Raw genomic sequence first — 17612 nt, 5'->3', positions numbered from 1 at the left:
TAATATTTGCAATAGAAGAACATCATGGTCAAAGCATACTTTTGGCTGTTGGTTCTAAAGTATCAAAAGGTGATGACTTTTATCAAGACAGGAATATATAGTTACATCATCAGAAAATAAAGCCTCGTGGTTTTAGTGATTATTATAAATATTGTTATTGTAGATTAAAACAGTAACTCAGATTTACGTTGCGGTAAAATTGAGTTTATGGAAAATAAAAAACAATGATGATGAAAAATATTCAACAAATTAAAATTTTTTTACTTAAACACCAAATTTTTTAAACACCAAAAATTAAATACCAAATGTATAGAGCTTATGGAGATGACTCTTTTATATCAAGAGCAGCGCTAATTACCTTGTCCTTTTTAACTAATCTACTGTAAAATTGTCTGGTTATATGTTGTTGTTGTTTTTGTTTGTTTTTTTTTTGTTTTTTTGTCTTGTATTTTTTTTTTTTGTGTGTGTCTATTTTATCAAAATGTTATTTCTATTTTCAGAACAAATGTTAAAATAATATTATGCTCACTTGTTTTATTTTAAATTGTGCTGACTTTTATTGAATTTATTTTAATTTAGCTAATTTATTGTGATTGAAATTTATTTAGTATCACCTGGTTTAAATTAGTAAATTATATTATTAGTTTCATACAATATTTAAAAAAATTGTTATCAAGACGCAGTATGAATAATTTTATTTTTATGTGCCAACTTATTTAAAAAATTTTAAGTAACTTTTTATGTATTTAAAGTAAATGTTATGTATTTTAAAGAAACAATAAATAACCAATAATAGCAAATAATTAAACATCAACTTAAAAAATTTTGTTAATTATAAATAAATAATAATTATAAAAAATAATAATAAAGTGCATGAAAGTCATGCCACATTTTTTTTTATTAATATTCAAAGCAATAAGGTCAAAATTGCTTATTAATACAGATATGCATTTCAATACTCAATCTATGTTTTTAAGTAAACGTACAAATAAATAGTATGGTGCCTTGTTGTAAAACATTTTATTAGTCGTTTTAAACGCGCACACACAGATATATATATATATATATATATATATATATATATATATATATATATATATATATATATATATATATATATATATACAACCCGTAGATGTTGTCCAAAAGTTTTTTCCATATTTTGTTGACAAAAAGTAAAAATTAAAACACAAGACCGGAATTTTTTTTTTTTTTAAATGATAGACTGCCTGCCCCAACCAAACCCTCAGTCGATGTAGCAGCACTCCCTTGCGGGTCAGGCTATTTGTCAGTCGATGTAGCAGCACTCCCTTTCGAGTCAGGCTATTTGTCAGTCGATGTAGCAGCACTCCCTTGCGAGTCAGGCTTTTTGTCAGTCGATGTAGCAGCATTCCCTTGCGAGTCAGGCTATAAGATAGTCGATGTAGCAACACTCCGCGCATGATTTACAGTAAAAAAAATAAAAATAAAAACATTTTATTAAAAAAAATATAAATAAAAACATTTTATTAAAAAAAATTAAAATAAAAACATTGTTTATATTGTTAAAAACATTTAAAATGTTTTAAAAACATTCAGAATGTTTTTAAAAACATTCTGGTCAATTAAATTTGCGTTTTTGTGGTTTTTTTAAAAAACGATTAATTTGTAATTAAATTAATGGCTTTAACTTTCGTCCAACACGGAAATGTTGGACGAAAGTTAAAAGTAATTAAAAGTGACGTATATGTTGGCGTAAGAATCACTTTTTTCCTTCCGCTCTTCCCAAAGCCAACAAACTATAGATCTATATATATATATATATATATATATATATATATATATATATATATATATATATATATATATATATATATATATATATATATATATATATATATATATATATAAATTTAGCATTTGTGGTTAATAAAGACTCTTAAAAACTCTTTTTATTAAAGTGTCAAAATCAAGTACACTGTTCGTAAAAACCAAAAAATTTAATTGAAGACTAATTAAATTTAATGGTTTAAATGATTTAATTCTATCATTTTTTTTTAAAAACCACAAAAGCTCTAAAAAACTAAATTCTTAAGATTAGGTCATTAAAGTTATATATACAGGTTGCTAATAACTCGTTAACATTTTTCTTGTCTTAATATTTTTAAGATGTTATTGAAAAGAAGGTTCTTTAAAAGTATATCAACGTGGGCCTTAAAAGTGAAAATTAAATTTTTGAAAAATTTTTTTTTTTTTGAGTGGTATGCTAATTATTATTTTATATTTTGTTGCATAAAAATTATGCAACTAAGTTATTAGTTTTTATTATTTAAGTTTTTCAATTACTTTTTGGTTTTCTACTTTCCAGTTACTTTTTTTATTTTATTTTAGATTTTTTTTAACATTAAATTTTTTTAGATGCAACAATCACACTTTTGGTTTGACTATACTAAAAGAAGAATATACAAAAAGTAAGTTAGTAAAATTTAAAAGTGACATTTAAATTTATATATATATATATATATATATATATATATTTTTTCCTAATAAGGTCTTTTTTTTAAATGATATATATATATATATAGACACGCACACACATACACACCACACACACACACACACACACACACACACACACACCACACACATGCAGGGTGGCGCATAAGTAACGCTATGATTATTTTTTATTAGTAACTTTTTTATTTCTGATTTTATTTAATATTGGAATTTATAAAAATTTAGATTATTATTTGGAAGTATGTTCACATTATGTTTTCAGGATAGTATCTTTCAAATGGCGTCTGTTGTTTGCTTTGACCTTATGTGCTTTTTTCAAAGCATTTTGCATATCTTTTTTTAGAATTTAATGTCCCAGCGCCCTCACTTCTTCTTGGATATTGGCCTTATACTGTTGGATGGTTCTTGGCTTATTGGCATACACCTTACCTTTTACGTAGCCCCCAAAAAAAAATCAGGAGCCATTAATTCAGGTAAACATAGGGGCCAGTTAAAATCAGAAAAGCGCGATATTATTTGATTGCCAAAAATTTCACGCAGTAGAGCCATAGTTAGACGAGCTGTGTGAACTGTGGCTCCATCTTGTTGGAACCACAATTCTGGTTTTTTCTCTATTTCTCGGCTTAAAAATTTTCAATCATTGACTGATAGTGAATACCATTAACATTAACTGCAACTTGTTCGTCGTTTTCGAAAAAATATGGTCCAATAATCCTTTCTGAAGTTATTCCACACCATTCTGTGCATCTAACTGGGTGCATTTGATGTTCAATAATTGTTCTTTGATTTTGGGTGCCGCATATTCTGCAATTCTGTTTATTGATGTTGCCATTGAGGTGAAAATGAGCTTCATCGCTCATTATGAGTTTGTGAATAAACTCATTGTCTTTTGAGCACAATTCTTAAAAATGTTGACTAAATTGAATGCGTATTTGTGCATCATTTGGTTTTTACTCGTGAACTAATTGAATCTTCTAGACTGCTGAAAACCTTGCCTGGTAGAAGTTTTGGTGTTTTCCTCAATACTTGCTTGCAGCCGAGCAATGTTCACATAATTTCGAACTGCACAAGGTCTTCCAGCATGCAGAAGATCACTGACAGTCCTTTGTTGCTGAAAATGCTGAACCAATCAGTAAAGTTGTCGAGCATTTCGAACATGAAAGAAATTTCGATATGATGTTTGAGTCTGAATAATCGCACTTGCAAAATAAAATTCTTTCTTTGTTCTTCTTAAGGTTCTTTGTTCTGTGCTGAGTCTTTCCATCATAAATTTTTTAAAATTGACTCTGAAAAAAAAAAAAGAAAAAGTATACATAATCAAAAAATGTATTCATTCATTAAATCATAACGTTACTTTTGTGCCACTCTGTACATAAACAGGCCTTGTTATGAGATTTGCATAACCGAAAAGCATAACGCAACTAATTGTAACTTTACTCAAAGCTTATATCAGTATATTAAACTCTATTTCTAGAAATTATGATTAAACAGCTGTTAAAAAATGGACATTTGACCGCAAGCCAGGCTAGAATTAAATAGTTTTATGTGTTTTTTAAAAAAATGTTAGTTTGGATTTATAAAATGAAGTTTTTAATAAAAAATACTTATATTATAACATAAAAAAATTCCCCTTTTATGGAAATACCAATCGTTTATTGGATCTGGACTAAAATTCCCACCCATCTTTTATTCCTTACCCCCCCCCCTGCCCTTTGTATTAAGGATTTTAGAGTAAAATCATTTATAAAAGTAAGGAAGAGGTAATAACCCTAAAACACAACTTAGGAGCATTTCATTTAAAAAGATTTGGCATTATTGATGGAGACAAACTGCAATCTATTAACATTTTATTGCACTTTTATTTCAATAATATAATATAAAAGTTTTAAAACCTCTGACATGAAATTATACACTTTCCTATAAATTAATTGTACATACAAATATCATTGTTTTTTTTCTCCATACGGCATGGAGGAAAAAAATAATAATAATTTAGAGAATGTATGAAGAAGAAAAACCATCTGGCATTTTTCACTTTTTTTTACAATTTTTTCACAAGGGTATGCCATACCCTTGTGAAAAAGTAAAAAATGCTGCTAATCAAATTTGTGACTAAATACGATTAAGGTCCTTAGTGTAAGGTTAATATGTAATAGGATGTGTCATACTTTTTGAAAATCGAATTTTGCTTTGCATAACTAAAGAAAGGGCAAGGTTTAACATTAAAAGTTTTTAAAAAATTTTTTAAATTAACATTGAAACTTTTTTAAAAATTTTTTAAATTGTTAAAAGCATTGTATTTATAAAACAAAAATTTTATTTTTAAAAAAACAGCAAAAAAGGTTATTTTGAATATACAATGAAAACCAATCATTAGCAATACCCATATACCATAATCATATAACTTTTTATTTAAAATCTTGTGGTCAACGTTTCAAAACCTTTTTGAATGACAATAAAGACTACACAAGCAAAAGAACCACTATTAATCCTTCCACAAATCATTTTAGTAATGCTAATAAGAGTATGGAAAGTAGATTGTTTTAAATGAAATCCGAGCTAGCAGCCATATAGACACTAAGAGTTATCAAAAAAGTGGTACATACTAAAGTACAAAAATTTTTCAAAAATTTTTACTGATATTTGATAATAATGATATTGGTCTATAGTTACTTCAGTCAAGTTTTAAGTCTTTTTTATGGATTGATTTAACAGATTTTGAAAAAATTAAGGAATATACCAGTCGCGAATGAGAAACTTGCATATACATGAAGAAAGTTTATGTGATATTATTTCATTTTTGTCAATAGGTTTAATGAATATAGAGTCTAGATTTGGTGTTTTTAAATTCTTATGGAAGTCAGTATAGGTGGAATAAATATTTTTTTGCACTTCCTCGGGGATTGAAATAATAAAAAAGTTTAAAATTTCCGAGATTTTAATTAGATCATGTATAATGATGTTGTTAGAAGATACACTAGATGAGTATGAGATATCTTTCAAATGTATATTTAAAAGACTATAAAATACCCTTCCATGTAGCCCTCACACTATTGCTATTTTTAGAGCAGTATTTGGAAAAGCGTTTTTTTTTACCTAAATTTCTATAGGTTTTGTAAGTATTTTCAAGATTTTGTTTGTCATTTAGATTTTTGTTTTGAAAAATTTCTTAAATATTATATTTCAGTTTTTGTGTTAAGGTTAAAATTGTTGAAGTAATCCATGGTTTAAGGCTCCAAGCCAAGCTACAATTACTTAGTTTTTTTTAGCAGTGCGAGTTAAAGAAGTCTTTATATGATTTACTATTATTACCATCGAAATATTTGATTACTTTATCCCAATTTATTTTCATGTGATTATTAATGAAATCTTTACTACTTAGTTTTTTGAAATATAGGTGAAAAATATTGCTTTAGTGAAGATTGATTTTTTTTCAAAAATAAAGATGGAAACATTAGGAATAATATATTGATAATATATTAGAAACTGGGGCAAATTATTTGATATTATAATTGTTGGATTTTCGGAGAAAATGTCTTTAGAAATTGAGTTAGAAAATATATTACTAATTGAAGTACTTGAGTGATTTGTAATACTTGTCAGTAAGGATATAAAAGAGAGAAGGTTGTTTGAAGCAATGGTGCTAAAATACTCCAAGATTGAATTATCTGAGTTTGTTTTTATAAAATGTTTATCAAAACTACCGAACTATAAAGATAGTTTTATTCTTTTCAACAGAAAGTTTTTCAAATAGAATAGCTAGAAACATCAAATTCATTAATATCCATATTAGGATGGCGATAAACACAACCTACTATAGTAGACTGTATTATATATGATATTAAATTTTTTAGGAAAAATGATTTTAACAAACAGACTCTAAGAACTGGGGTTTATATATAAGTAAATCATTTCTAGATTTATAAATTAGTTTATTAGAAATATAAAGCAGAGTTCCTCTAAATGAATTTTTTGTTGGAATATGTTTGTAAACATATCTATTAAGATTTATTGGAGTTGTTGATATGCATGAAATATTATTTACTGCCGGCATTAAATAATATAGTCACACGCTTGGCTTTAGGCATCAATTCATTTATTTGTTGAGTAATCAGGTTAGAATTTTTTGTCTATTCTTATATAAGCTTCCGCTTAGCACTCTCTTCACTCTATCATCTTTCTCTTTGCATAGGCAACGTTTAGAAGATGAATGCTCAGCTATCCTTGAGGCTCTCTTTTGGGATACATAGAGCCTCTCTAAGGGGTAGTTGTAAATCAATTGAACCTTAGATGTAATTTGTGCATTTCCATAACTAGTGTGTTGCTTTTTTTAATTCTTTCAAGGGTTTAACATGTCTCTTACTCATGCTGAACGTCAAAAAAAATATTGTGAAAGGCAGTTAAAAAAATGCGGCGAAAAAGTAGTTAAAGAAAAAAAATCAAAAAGGAGAAAAGAAAGAAGACTTGCTAAATTGGAGGCTCAGTGAGAAAAAGAAAGGCAATGAAGGAGAAAGAGCAGACAAAAAATAGCAGAATCAAAATCTGTAACTGTTACATCACCCCCAAACAAATCTGCGAGCACTCTTGGAAAAGCTGTTAAGAGAGTCGAGTCAGCACTACCACAATCACCCAGAAAGTGGGCTAAAGTTATACAAAAACTTTTAACAAAAATGAATGAAATCCCTAGCCCAAAAAAAAAAATTTAGTAAAAATGCATTAGATGCTATAACTGTAAAATTGGTTCTTGATTTTTACCAGTGTGATGATATATCCCGTCAAGCACCTGGTAAAAGAGACACCATTGTGGTGAGATTAAAGAACAAGAAAGAAACTGTACAAAATGTCATTTGTATATGAATGTTAATGAGGCTTATGCTGTTTTTAAAGGTGATTATGCTGAAGAATCAGATGGAAATCAAAGTTTGCTAGTTTACGCCCACTAAATGTGCTTTTGTCTAGTTCAATGTTAAGAAATATTTGTTGTTGTCAACGACATCAAAATATAATCCTTATCCTAGAAATCTAGCACAAGTTTGGTTCAAATTTTCCATTGTATTCACATGAATTTCCTCTTAGCATTGTATGTGATAGTGAAAAAGACATTTGTTATAATAATATGTGGACAACATGTAAAGTTGCTGCAAAGTTTCATAATCTATATGTTTTGAATGAAATTGACAAGAATAAATGCATTACATAGTACCAATATGAAAAAGTTGCAGATGATAATGGAAAATAATATATTAAAAAAATTGAAAAAAAGAGAAGAGTTAATGATCTTTACAGCAACTTTTTAAAATCGTTAACTTCATTTCTTTGCCATTATTTTATTAAACAGAAACAAAAACATATCGTGATCATAAGGTTTAACTTCAAAGTAATCCAGACACAGCCGTTCTTCAGGTGGATTTTGCTGAAAATTTTTCAACTTTGTGGCAAGATGAAGTGCAGTCAGCACATTGGCACAAGAAGCAAGTTACTGTGTAAACTGCTGTATTTTGGTACCAAAATTCATGCTCATCAACTGTCATAGTTTCAGATGATTTAAGCCATTCAGAAGAATCTATTCTTATTTTTGTTCATAATTTATTATCTAACCATATTGAATATTGAAAGTGTTAAAATACTACAGATTTGGACAGACAGGCCGAGTAATCAATTTGAAAATTGTTTAATTGCATCAGAAATACCCTGGTTGGAAGAACCACATGATTTCAAATTAATCTGGAACTTTTTTGCTGCTTCGCATGGAAAAGGTCGACACTATTGGTGGGACCGTTAAAAGAATAGCAACGCAAAAAATAACCCAGAGAAAATTTATAATAACTGATGCCATCACTTTTCATTAAGCTGTTAAAAATGACTAATTTCAATGTTTATTTTGTTTCTATGGAAGATATTATAAGTAAAACAAAAAAAAATTAAAATTGATGAGTTATTTACAAAAGCACCAGCAAAACCAGGAATATTTGCATCACACCTAATTCAAAATAATAATGGGAAAATAGAAATGCAACAACTTATTCAAGTGCCAAGTATTTAGTGAGACAACTTATGTCTTCAGATAAAATCACCAAAAAACTTTAAAACGTTGTATATATGACAGCAATATAATATGGATGTGATTTGACACTAATAGAGTATGGGCGTGTTCTGAAGATTACTATGCAAGAACTATTTTTATGAAGATGTAATTATATATTTGTCTAATACTTATCTACTAAGTCATACATTTATTAAAAACAGCCCAATAACCTGGTTCATAATTACCCAAATGTGACTGGTTACGCTGTGACATTTACCACTAATTAATTAAAGGTGCGCCTGTTTGAAATTTAATTAAAAAATGTAAATTAGCTATAAAACTTGTAAGAGTAATGTTTAAACTTTCTGTTTAATGCCAAGTTAATAATTCAGTTCATCTATATTAGCTGAATCGCGGTGTTGATCTAAAAACTAAAATAAAAAGAGATAATTTTGGTCATGCTATGATATTTTATATTTTCTTGCATGAATGAGAGGCTAATATATCCACCCAAATTTTTTTCTTGTTTTTTGTTGCACCTATTATGAGCTAACTAAATAGCAAAAAAAATTCTTTTTATATCTATTTTAATATAAAAATATTAAAGGCTTAAGATAAAAAAAAGACAGTTGTCACGCTGTTATGGTCGTGGAGTTGCTCTATGTGTATATTTATGTATATGTGTGTATGTATGTATGTATATATATATATATATATATATATATATATATATATATATATATATATATATATATATATATATATATATATATATATATATATATATATACATAAATGCGCACTTACACACATACATACACACACATATATATGTGTATTTATATGTGTGTATATGTATGTGCATGTATAAGTGTATATATACATGTCTAAGTACTTTGTTTTGTTTGTACATTTTTTTACGCTTTACTTTAGTGTCTTTGTTTTGTTCTGAACATCTATTTTAAATATCTTTTAGTTTTATTTTTTTACCCTTACTCTTTTCTTAATTTTTTTCTTATTTCACTTGGGCTAGAAAGCTCATTTTAGTCCTTTGATGCATGTTTTTGCATTTTTTTTAAAAAGTAGAAGCTAACTGCCATTCCAGAGGATTTTTATTTGTTTAGATATATATATATATAATTAGTATCATAGTATAGAGCTTGAGAAGACTTAAAAAGTGAAGGGTCGATAGATTTTTGAAAGATTGAAATTGAATAAAAGATTACTGAAAAATTTTATTTTTATCAATGACTGAAATAATTATTTTCTAATTTTTAAGGCCAACTTTTATTGATTTTTTGTTGTTGTTGATAACAAGTAAAAATTAATAAATTGGAGGGTCTTAATAAGCTTGGGGTGGGTGGAAAAATTAAAAAAAAATAATAAACATCCCCCTTCCACCCACCCTTTCTTTTTATTAAAGACTCGAGAGTATGAATGAAGGAAAATTATATGTTTTTAAACAGTTTTGTCTTAGTTTAGCTTTATAGAAAATGCCAATATTTTTTGATATTTTATTTTAAGTTAAAATATTAGAAAACTTGTAAGATTATTTAAAGTAAAATTAGAAGTTTGTTTTAAGGTAGCCATGATATAATACCTTGATACACACTATAAGCATCATTAAAAAAGTAAATAAAAAGCAGGGATGCAGAGTCCCAAAAAGGACTCCAGATTTGTAAATCACAAAAAGATTACTTCTTCCTATTTTTTGGTATCCAGAAGCTCTTAAAGTATAAAAAAGTTTATGAACTTGTAATAGGAAAAAAAAACTAACAGTTTTAGGTTAGAGAAACAATCCTTTTTTGAACCCTGAGTTCTTAGGTATAATGGCGGCAAGGACTCCAGACTTAAAAACAATAAGTTCCAAGTCATTAAATCTCATGAATTTTTTTCTTATGGCAGATTATAAGTTAACAAACATGTTTAGAGCTTTTGAACACTAGAGACCTGAAAAAAACAGAGATATAAAGCCGGAGTCCTTTGGGACTCTGCATCGCTGCTTGCGCAAATTGTTTTTATAAAAGAAAAAGAGGTATTGTTTGAGTATTGATCTTTGATGTTTGAGTATTAGTAAAAACACTTATCTAACTTTTATCTTCAACATAATGTTTCTCCATCAGTAGGTTCATCAGAAAGAATGTCTAAACATCAAAAAGTTCAAATCATAGAAAAATTATTTCACAGGAAGTTGGGAATTGTTATAATTAATTAAGTAATAACTGTAGTGTTTTGCAACCAGGAAGTTACATTAACTACCATAAATATTGAAAAATCATGAAAAGAATTCTTTAGAATTAGGATAATTTTTGCCTGGTCATTTGTTTTTATAATTTTTTTAAAGAAACTTATTTTCATGTCTGCATTTAGAAATTATTTAAGATTTTTTATTCAGTAAATTTTCTTTATCTAAATGAGTAATAATTTCAAATTTTACTTGTAAACGTAGTTACATAATAATATAATATATTAATATATTATTATATTATATTATTGATATGTTGTTAATATATATATATATATATATATATATATATATATATATATATATATATATATATATATATATATATATATATATAATATTATTAATAATATATTATATTATGTTTATTAATTGAATAATTTGTATGATTTTTAAAATTCTTAATAAAAAAAACCAAAAACAAATATAAAGTAATAATAATAATTTTACAAAAATCGAAATAATTGTCTCTGGGTTGGTAAAACACATGCTTTCAAAAAAAGTTTTTTTTCATGGGCAGAAATTTAAACTCCAAAACTCAATAGAAAATTAAGTTTAGTACAAAGCTGAATTATACTTTTATTTATATTCTCTAGAGTAACAATAATTACTTAATGTTTTTCAAATTGTTATGTTTACAAAATAAATTACGTTAAGTTTTGTTTACAAAATCTTTTTTAAGACTATAAAATTGATTTAAAACAAGTATAATTTTATGTCTACAGACTTTTTTAAATTAGACTTAATGCGCGTTGCATTCAAAAAAAATTTAGAATAAAGTTGAAACTTTTTACTAAATAAATTATAAATTTAATTTAATTGAGATAATAAGTTTTTATAATACATCTAACCGTGCGTATATTTTTAGATTTTCAACCTTTTTCAGAAAAATTAATGTCACGCGAAAAACTTCTTTGTGAAATCAGACATTATTTTTTACAAGATGCAAAGAAGTCAACTTTAGTATTATATGGAATGTCTGGCGTCGGGAAGACACATATTGCCACAAAATACTGTGAAATATCTTATAACTTCTATAAAAACTTTGTTTGGATTGACGCAGCATTTGGAAAGTTACAAGCTTCAATGAGAAACCAATGTCAAACAATAGGATTCGAAATTCATGACTCGAATGGTGATTATTTGAATATAGAAGCAGTTGTTGAAAAAATTCACAACTATTATAAAAATGAAAAGACCTTGTATATTTTTGACAATGTTGACGATGAAAGTGTTAAAAATTTATCAATGTACATTTCAAGAAAACCAAATTCATTCACACTGATTACCTCCCAATGGAGAATGTGGTCGAATAATGCAAACAAAATGCTAGTTGATGTTTTTTCTTCTGAAGAAGCAATCGCCTATGTAAAAAATAACATTAAAGAATACACAGATAAAAACATAAGAAACTTAATTAAAGAACTTGGTTATCATCCGTTTGCTATTACTCAAGCAATAAAATATATAAATATACATAAAATTTCGATAGAAAAATACATAGATCGATATAGATCAAAACCATCAGAAATATTAAACAATAATAACTTTCCAACCGAAGAAGAATCAAAGTCTGCAATAAAAGCAATTAACTTAGTTTTAATAAAATTAGAAAAAACTAAACCTTTTCTTATTAAAATCTTAAACTGTTTATCTCATTGCGACGGTCAAAACATCAGTAAACAGTTTATAACACAAATCTCAAATCACATGAAAATAAACGAGGAATATTTAATAGATGAAGCAATTGAATTGCTAATGAGTTATTCTTTACTAAACCGTTTTGATGATAAAAAATATTCGATACACGAACTTACCCAGTTGACATGTAGATGTTTTCAAAAAAAAAATTCAAGTACAAATACGTATGTTGATCTAATTGAAAGTTATTTTAAAGTCAATTTAAACAAAATAAAAGATCACATGGATTACGGAGACCATTTCGTTTTTCATTTTATTTATATGTTTCGTACTAACAAAAAAAAATTTTCGAAAACCTTCCATCATATGACAACACCTATTGAAAAATTATTAGTAAGTAAAGGTTTATTTGAAGAAGCAATCGAAATATTAATAGCGATTCAAAATTTTAATACAGAAACTTATGGTGAAAAGAATGAACTTACGCTTCATACAAAACATAATATTGCTAACTGTTTGAGCGATATGGGAAAATATAACGAAGCTTTAGAAATTTATTTTTCTGTAAATAAAATACAAACTGAAATTTTAGGTACCAACCATCCGTCTACAATGACAACAAAATATAATATCGCAAACTGTTTTTACGATATGGGAAAATATAACGAAGCTTTAGAAATTTATTATTCTGTTGATAAAATGCAAACTGAAATTTTAGGTATCAACCATCCGGATACAATGGTAACAAAACATAATATCGCAAGCTGTTTAAACAAAATGGGAAAATATAATGAAGCTCTAGAAATTTATTATTCTGTTGATAAAATACAAACTGAAATTTTAGGTATCAACCATCCGTCTACAATGACAACAAAATATAATATCGCAAACTGTTTTTACGATATGGGAAAATATAACGAAGCTTTAGAAATTTATTATTCTGTTGATAAAATGCAAACTGAAATTTTAGGTATCAACCATCCGGATACAATGGTAACAAAACATAATATCGCAAGCTGTTTAAACAAAATGGGAAAATATAATGAAGCTCTAGAAATTTATTATTCTGTTGATAAAATACAAACTGAAATTTTAGGTATCAACCATCCGTCTACAATGACAACAAAATATAATATCGCAAACTGTTTTTACGATATGGGAAAATATAACGAAGCTTTAGAAATTTATTATTCTGTTGATAAAATACAAACTGAAATTTTAGGTATCAACCATCCGGATACAATGGTAACAAAACATAATATCGCAAGCTGTTTAAACAAAATGGGAAAATATAACGAAACTTTAGAAATTTATTTATCTGTTGAAAAAATACAAACTGAAATTTTAGGTATCAACCATCCGGATACAATGGCAACTAAACATAATATCGCAAACTGTTTGAACTATATGGGAAAATATAACGAAACTTTAGAAATTTATTATTCTGTTGATAAAATACAAACTGAAATTTTAGGTATTAACCATCCGGATACAATGGTAACAAAACATAATATCGCAAGCTGTTTAAACAAAATGGGAAATATATGTTTGAACAATATGGGAAAATATAACGAAGCTTTAGCAGTTTATTTTTCTCTTGATTAAATACGAATTGAAATATTAGGTATTAACCACCTTTCTGCATTAACCACACAAAACAAAGGTTACTTTTTATAAGATGTGTTTTTTAATAAAGTATAAATGACGAACTTTTTTTTTTTAAAGTTAGGTTTCCCCGAATTTAATTCTTAGAAATAAATTCCTAATTTTTCTAAGCATTCAAACACTTTTACATAAGAAAAGGAAATTTCTTTTTTATTATTATTATAAAATGTTTATTTTATGTAACTTGTAATTGTCTTATTTAAATAAAAGCATTTGATATTATTAATGCAAGAGTTCGCAAATTTTATTCTCTGTACTAAAATTGCTTTAGTGAATCTTTTCTAAATGAAAGTTTATATAATACCAGAGATGAAAAGAGTTACAAAATTTTCTACTTAAGTTCACTCACCGTGTTCACAGTTACTTAAGTAAAATTTTACTCAAGTAGGGTAGAGCGGGGTATATCGGGACAGTTATGCCTGAAACTTTATTCTCAGCTTTATTTAATCTCAGCTAAAAAAATTTTCTGATAAAATATTTTTGTGCTTTTGTAATTATTGAGCTTCATTATGGTAAAAAAAGTTTTAGAAGTACCGAAATGCGTTAAAAGTACATATGCATCCGTAAGTTTGCGAAAAGCAAAATATGCCTATTTTTTTAAGCGATACAACGACAAAAGATTTATCATGGCGATCCTCTTTAAGAGGAGAAGAACTATTGCTAATTTACTTTATTTATAAAAAGTTAATACTCTTCAGACAATATTTTTTATCCTTTTTTAACATCTGGTTTTAAAAAAATACCTGGAATTGAACTTTTTGAATAATTTTAATTTCAGTAAAATGACTTTTGTTAGGCATATCGGGACAACAAGTTATTTATATATTTGACTATATTACTACCATTTTGTCTACAATTTGATGGTTTTATTTTTAGTCTTAAATATTATTTTGATTATTTAGAAAAGCAACTTTAGCAATAAATTCAAAGAAACTTATTTAATAACTTAACTTTGATTATTAATAGTATTTAATCTAAACAACTATGGTAAGAAATTATATTAGAAAGATCAGTCATCCAAAATGGGATGAAATGCAGTTTTAGTTGCGAACAAAAACGAACTTAAAGTTCGAAAAGCTGCTGATGCATATGGCATATTGAAATTTGCTCTACATTAGCATATTGTGCTAATAAGCTAGCTCATAAAAAATGTTACTAAATAATATATTTATTATATGGAAACATTTTAGGATATTTTTTGTATGATTTATATAATCCTTAATATTTTTTGTTTAATTTTAAATTTAGTAGTAGTTACCAATTTAATAATATATAATAGTTTTGTCCTACTTAAAATTTAGAACAATTTCTTAAGTTTGTTTTTATGAAATATAATGAAACACAAAAAGTTTTTTTTATTTTAGTTGTTATTCGTTTTTTGTGGTGTATGGGCGTGCAATTTTTATAGGTGTGTTACTTTTTTGAGACTTAAATGTCTGAACGTGTTTAAACAATTAAAAGGATTCATTTTTTTATTACTTTTAAAGCTCTACAATTAACGAATAACTGCTGCTTTTTAACCGTCCCGCTTTGCAAAATGTAGAACTTTTGCTGGTCAAGAGTTTCGTTACTTTGATTGTTATAGCTTATTTTTAGAATTTTTTTTTTGTTTTTCCGTTTTTTTATATCAATGAATTTTAGGAATCTTATAAAAAACAGTGTTAACTATGATTAGTTTATCCGCAACTTGCATTTATTTCTTAAGTATAATTTGAGCAGCCGTGGCGCAGTGGTAGCGCGCTTGTCTCAGAAACAAAGGATCCGTGGTTCATACCCCACCTCTGGGCAAGTTTTGCGACACCGGTTTGGAAGCAGGCGTGAACTTCCGATTAAATGCTCTTCCGCGGTTCTCTGTGATAAAACTGTAAGGACTTCTTGGACACCTAAATAAAAAATTAAAACATGCCTCGCTCTACCCGTTTTCAGTCTTAAAAATTACTCAAGTAGTAGTAAAAAGTAGCTCATTAAAATGTATAAGATATTATTACTTATTGGTATTCGAATTCTAGTCAAAGTCTTAAAAGATATCCTTTAAAAAGTTTGTAGGACATTCCTACATAAAATTGGAATAGGGTTTTCTATAGGATAACGCAATTAAATACAACTTATAAGTTTTTGGAACAGTATTGAATAAAAATCCTATTCAACCCTGTTCCAAAACCTTAGAGGAGTTTTATCCTATAAGACACCGAACGAACAATATCCTATAGTACTATATACACAGAAATCCTACTTATTTCAGTGGGATTTCTGTACATTTAAAACTATAGGAAATGGTTCATTCGGTATCTTATAGGATAAAAACTCCTATAAGATTTTGAAACTAGATAACATTTTCTTTTGCAGTTGTTTAAGGATATTCCTTTCCTACTAAATATCCTTTAACAACTGCAAAAGAAAATGTATATATAAGACTATAAGATTTTGTTCATTCGATGTGTTATAAAACGCTGGATAAACAATACCTTATAGTTTTGTATGTGCATCAATTCTATGTAGATAATATGTAGATTTAGATATTATATAATATCTAAATCCACATATTAGAAAACTTTAATCTCGATTGCTTCGAATATCACGTCATAAAAAAAATTAAAATGTTTTATAATGCTTTATTTGAAATCGGATCCATTCCCTTAATAAACCAACTAGAATCACTCATTCAACAACTTCTCTTATAGATAATATAATAACCAATGATTTATTTAATAAAACTATTCAAAAGGGCATAATTAAAAACGATATCTCAGATCATCTTCCGATATTCTTTTCAATTAATACCAATAATAAAATATTGCAACATACAAACCAATATCACATTAAACGTATTTTTAATGAAGCAAATTTAAAATCATTTAAGGAACAACTATCTTTACTACACTGGGAACCTATTAATTTTCTAGATAATGTAAACTTAGTCTATAACAATTTTTTTTAAACATTCTTTGAAATATACGAATCAAATTTCCCACAAATAAAAATTAATATTAAACCAAAAAACAACAAACCACCATGGATTACCAAGGAACTAAGAAAATCTTCAAAAGTTAAAAAAAAACTATATATTAAATATTTAAAATTAAAATCAGTAGAAAGTAAAATAATTTATAAAAATTACGCTAAAATCTTTGAGCGACATAAATCTTTGAGCGAATATAAATTCTATACTAATTTGCTAGAAAAATATAAACTAAATTCTAAACGCACTTGGGAAATCATTCGAGAAATTACAGGTAGTAACAAAACAAAAATATCTCTGCCCAAAACGATCAAAATGAATGAAGAATTCTTGATTGATCAAGAAAAGATTGCTGCTAAACTAAATAAATATTTTGTATCTGTTGGCCAAAACCTAGCCAAAAAAATTCAACCAACAAATACTTTTGAAGTATATCTTTCTTTCCCCCTAACATCACATCTTAACTCCTTTGAACTAACTTTTGATGAATTTGAATGTGCTTTTAAAATGCTCAAACCTAACAAAGCCGTTGGCCATGATGATATCAATGGAAACATTGTTATTAATTCATATGATGTCTT

General features: G+C 26.9%; 1 protein-coding gene across 1 annotated transcript in view; it reads left to right on the top strand.

Moving 5' to 3' along the window:
* The window catches only part of LOC136089508 (uncharacterized), a 32484-nt gene extending 18176 nt beyond the window's left edge, over positions 1-14308 (top strand). Inside the window, exons 5-6 of the mRNA XM_065815550.1 lie at positions 2398-2450; positions 11635-14308. Of these exons, the coding sequence (XP_065671622.1) occupies positions 2398-2450; positions 11635-14012 (2431 nt within the window). The 3' untranslated portion in view covers positions 14013-14308. The remainder of the gene's footprint in view (positions 1-2397; positions 2451-11634) is intronic.
* Positions 14309-17612: the final 3304 nt, after the last annotated feature.

This window comes from Hydra vulgaris, chromosome 13 (assembly GCF_038396675.1).
Source record: "Hydra vulgaris chromosome 13, alternate assembly HydraT2T_AEP".
Taxonomy (NCBI): domain Eukaryota; kingdom Metazoa; phylum Cnidaria; class Hydrozoa; order Anthoathecata; family Hydridae; genus Hydra; species Hydra vulgaris.
This window is presented reverse-complemented; position numbering and strand designations above follow the sequence as displayed.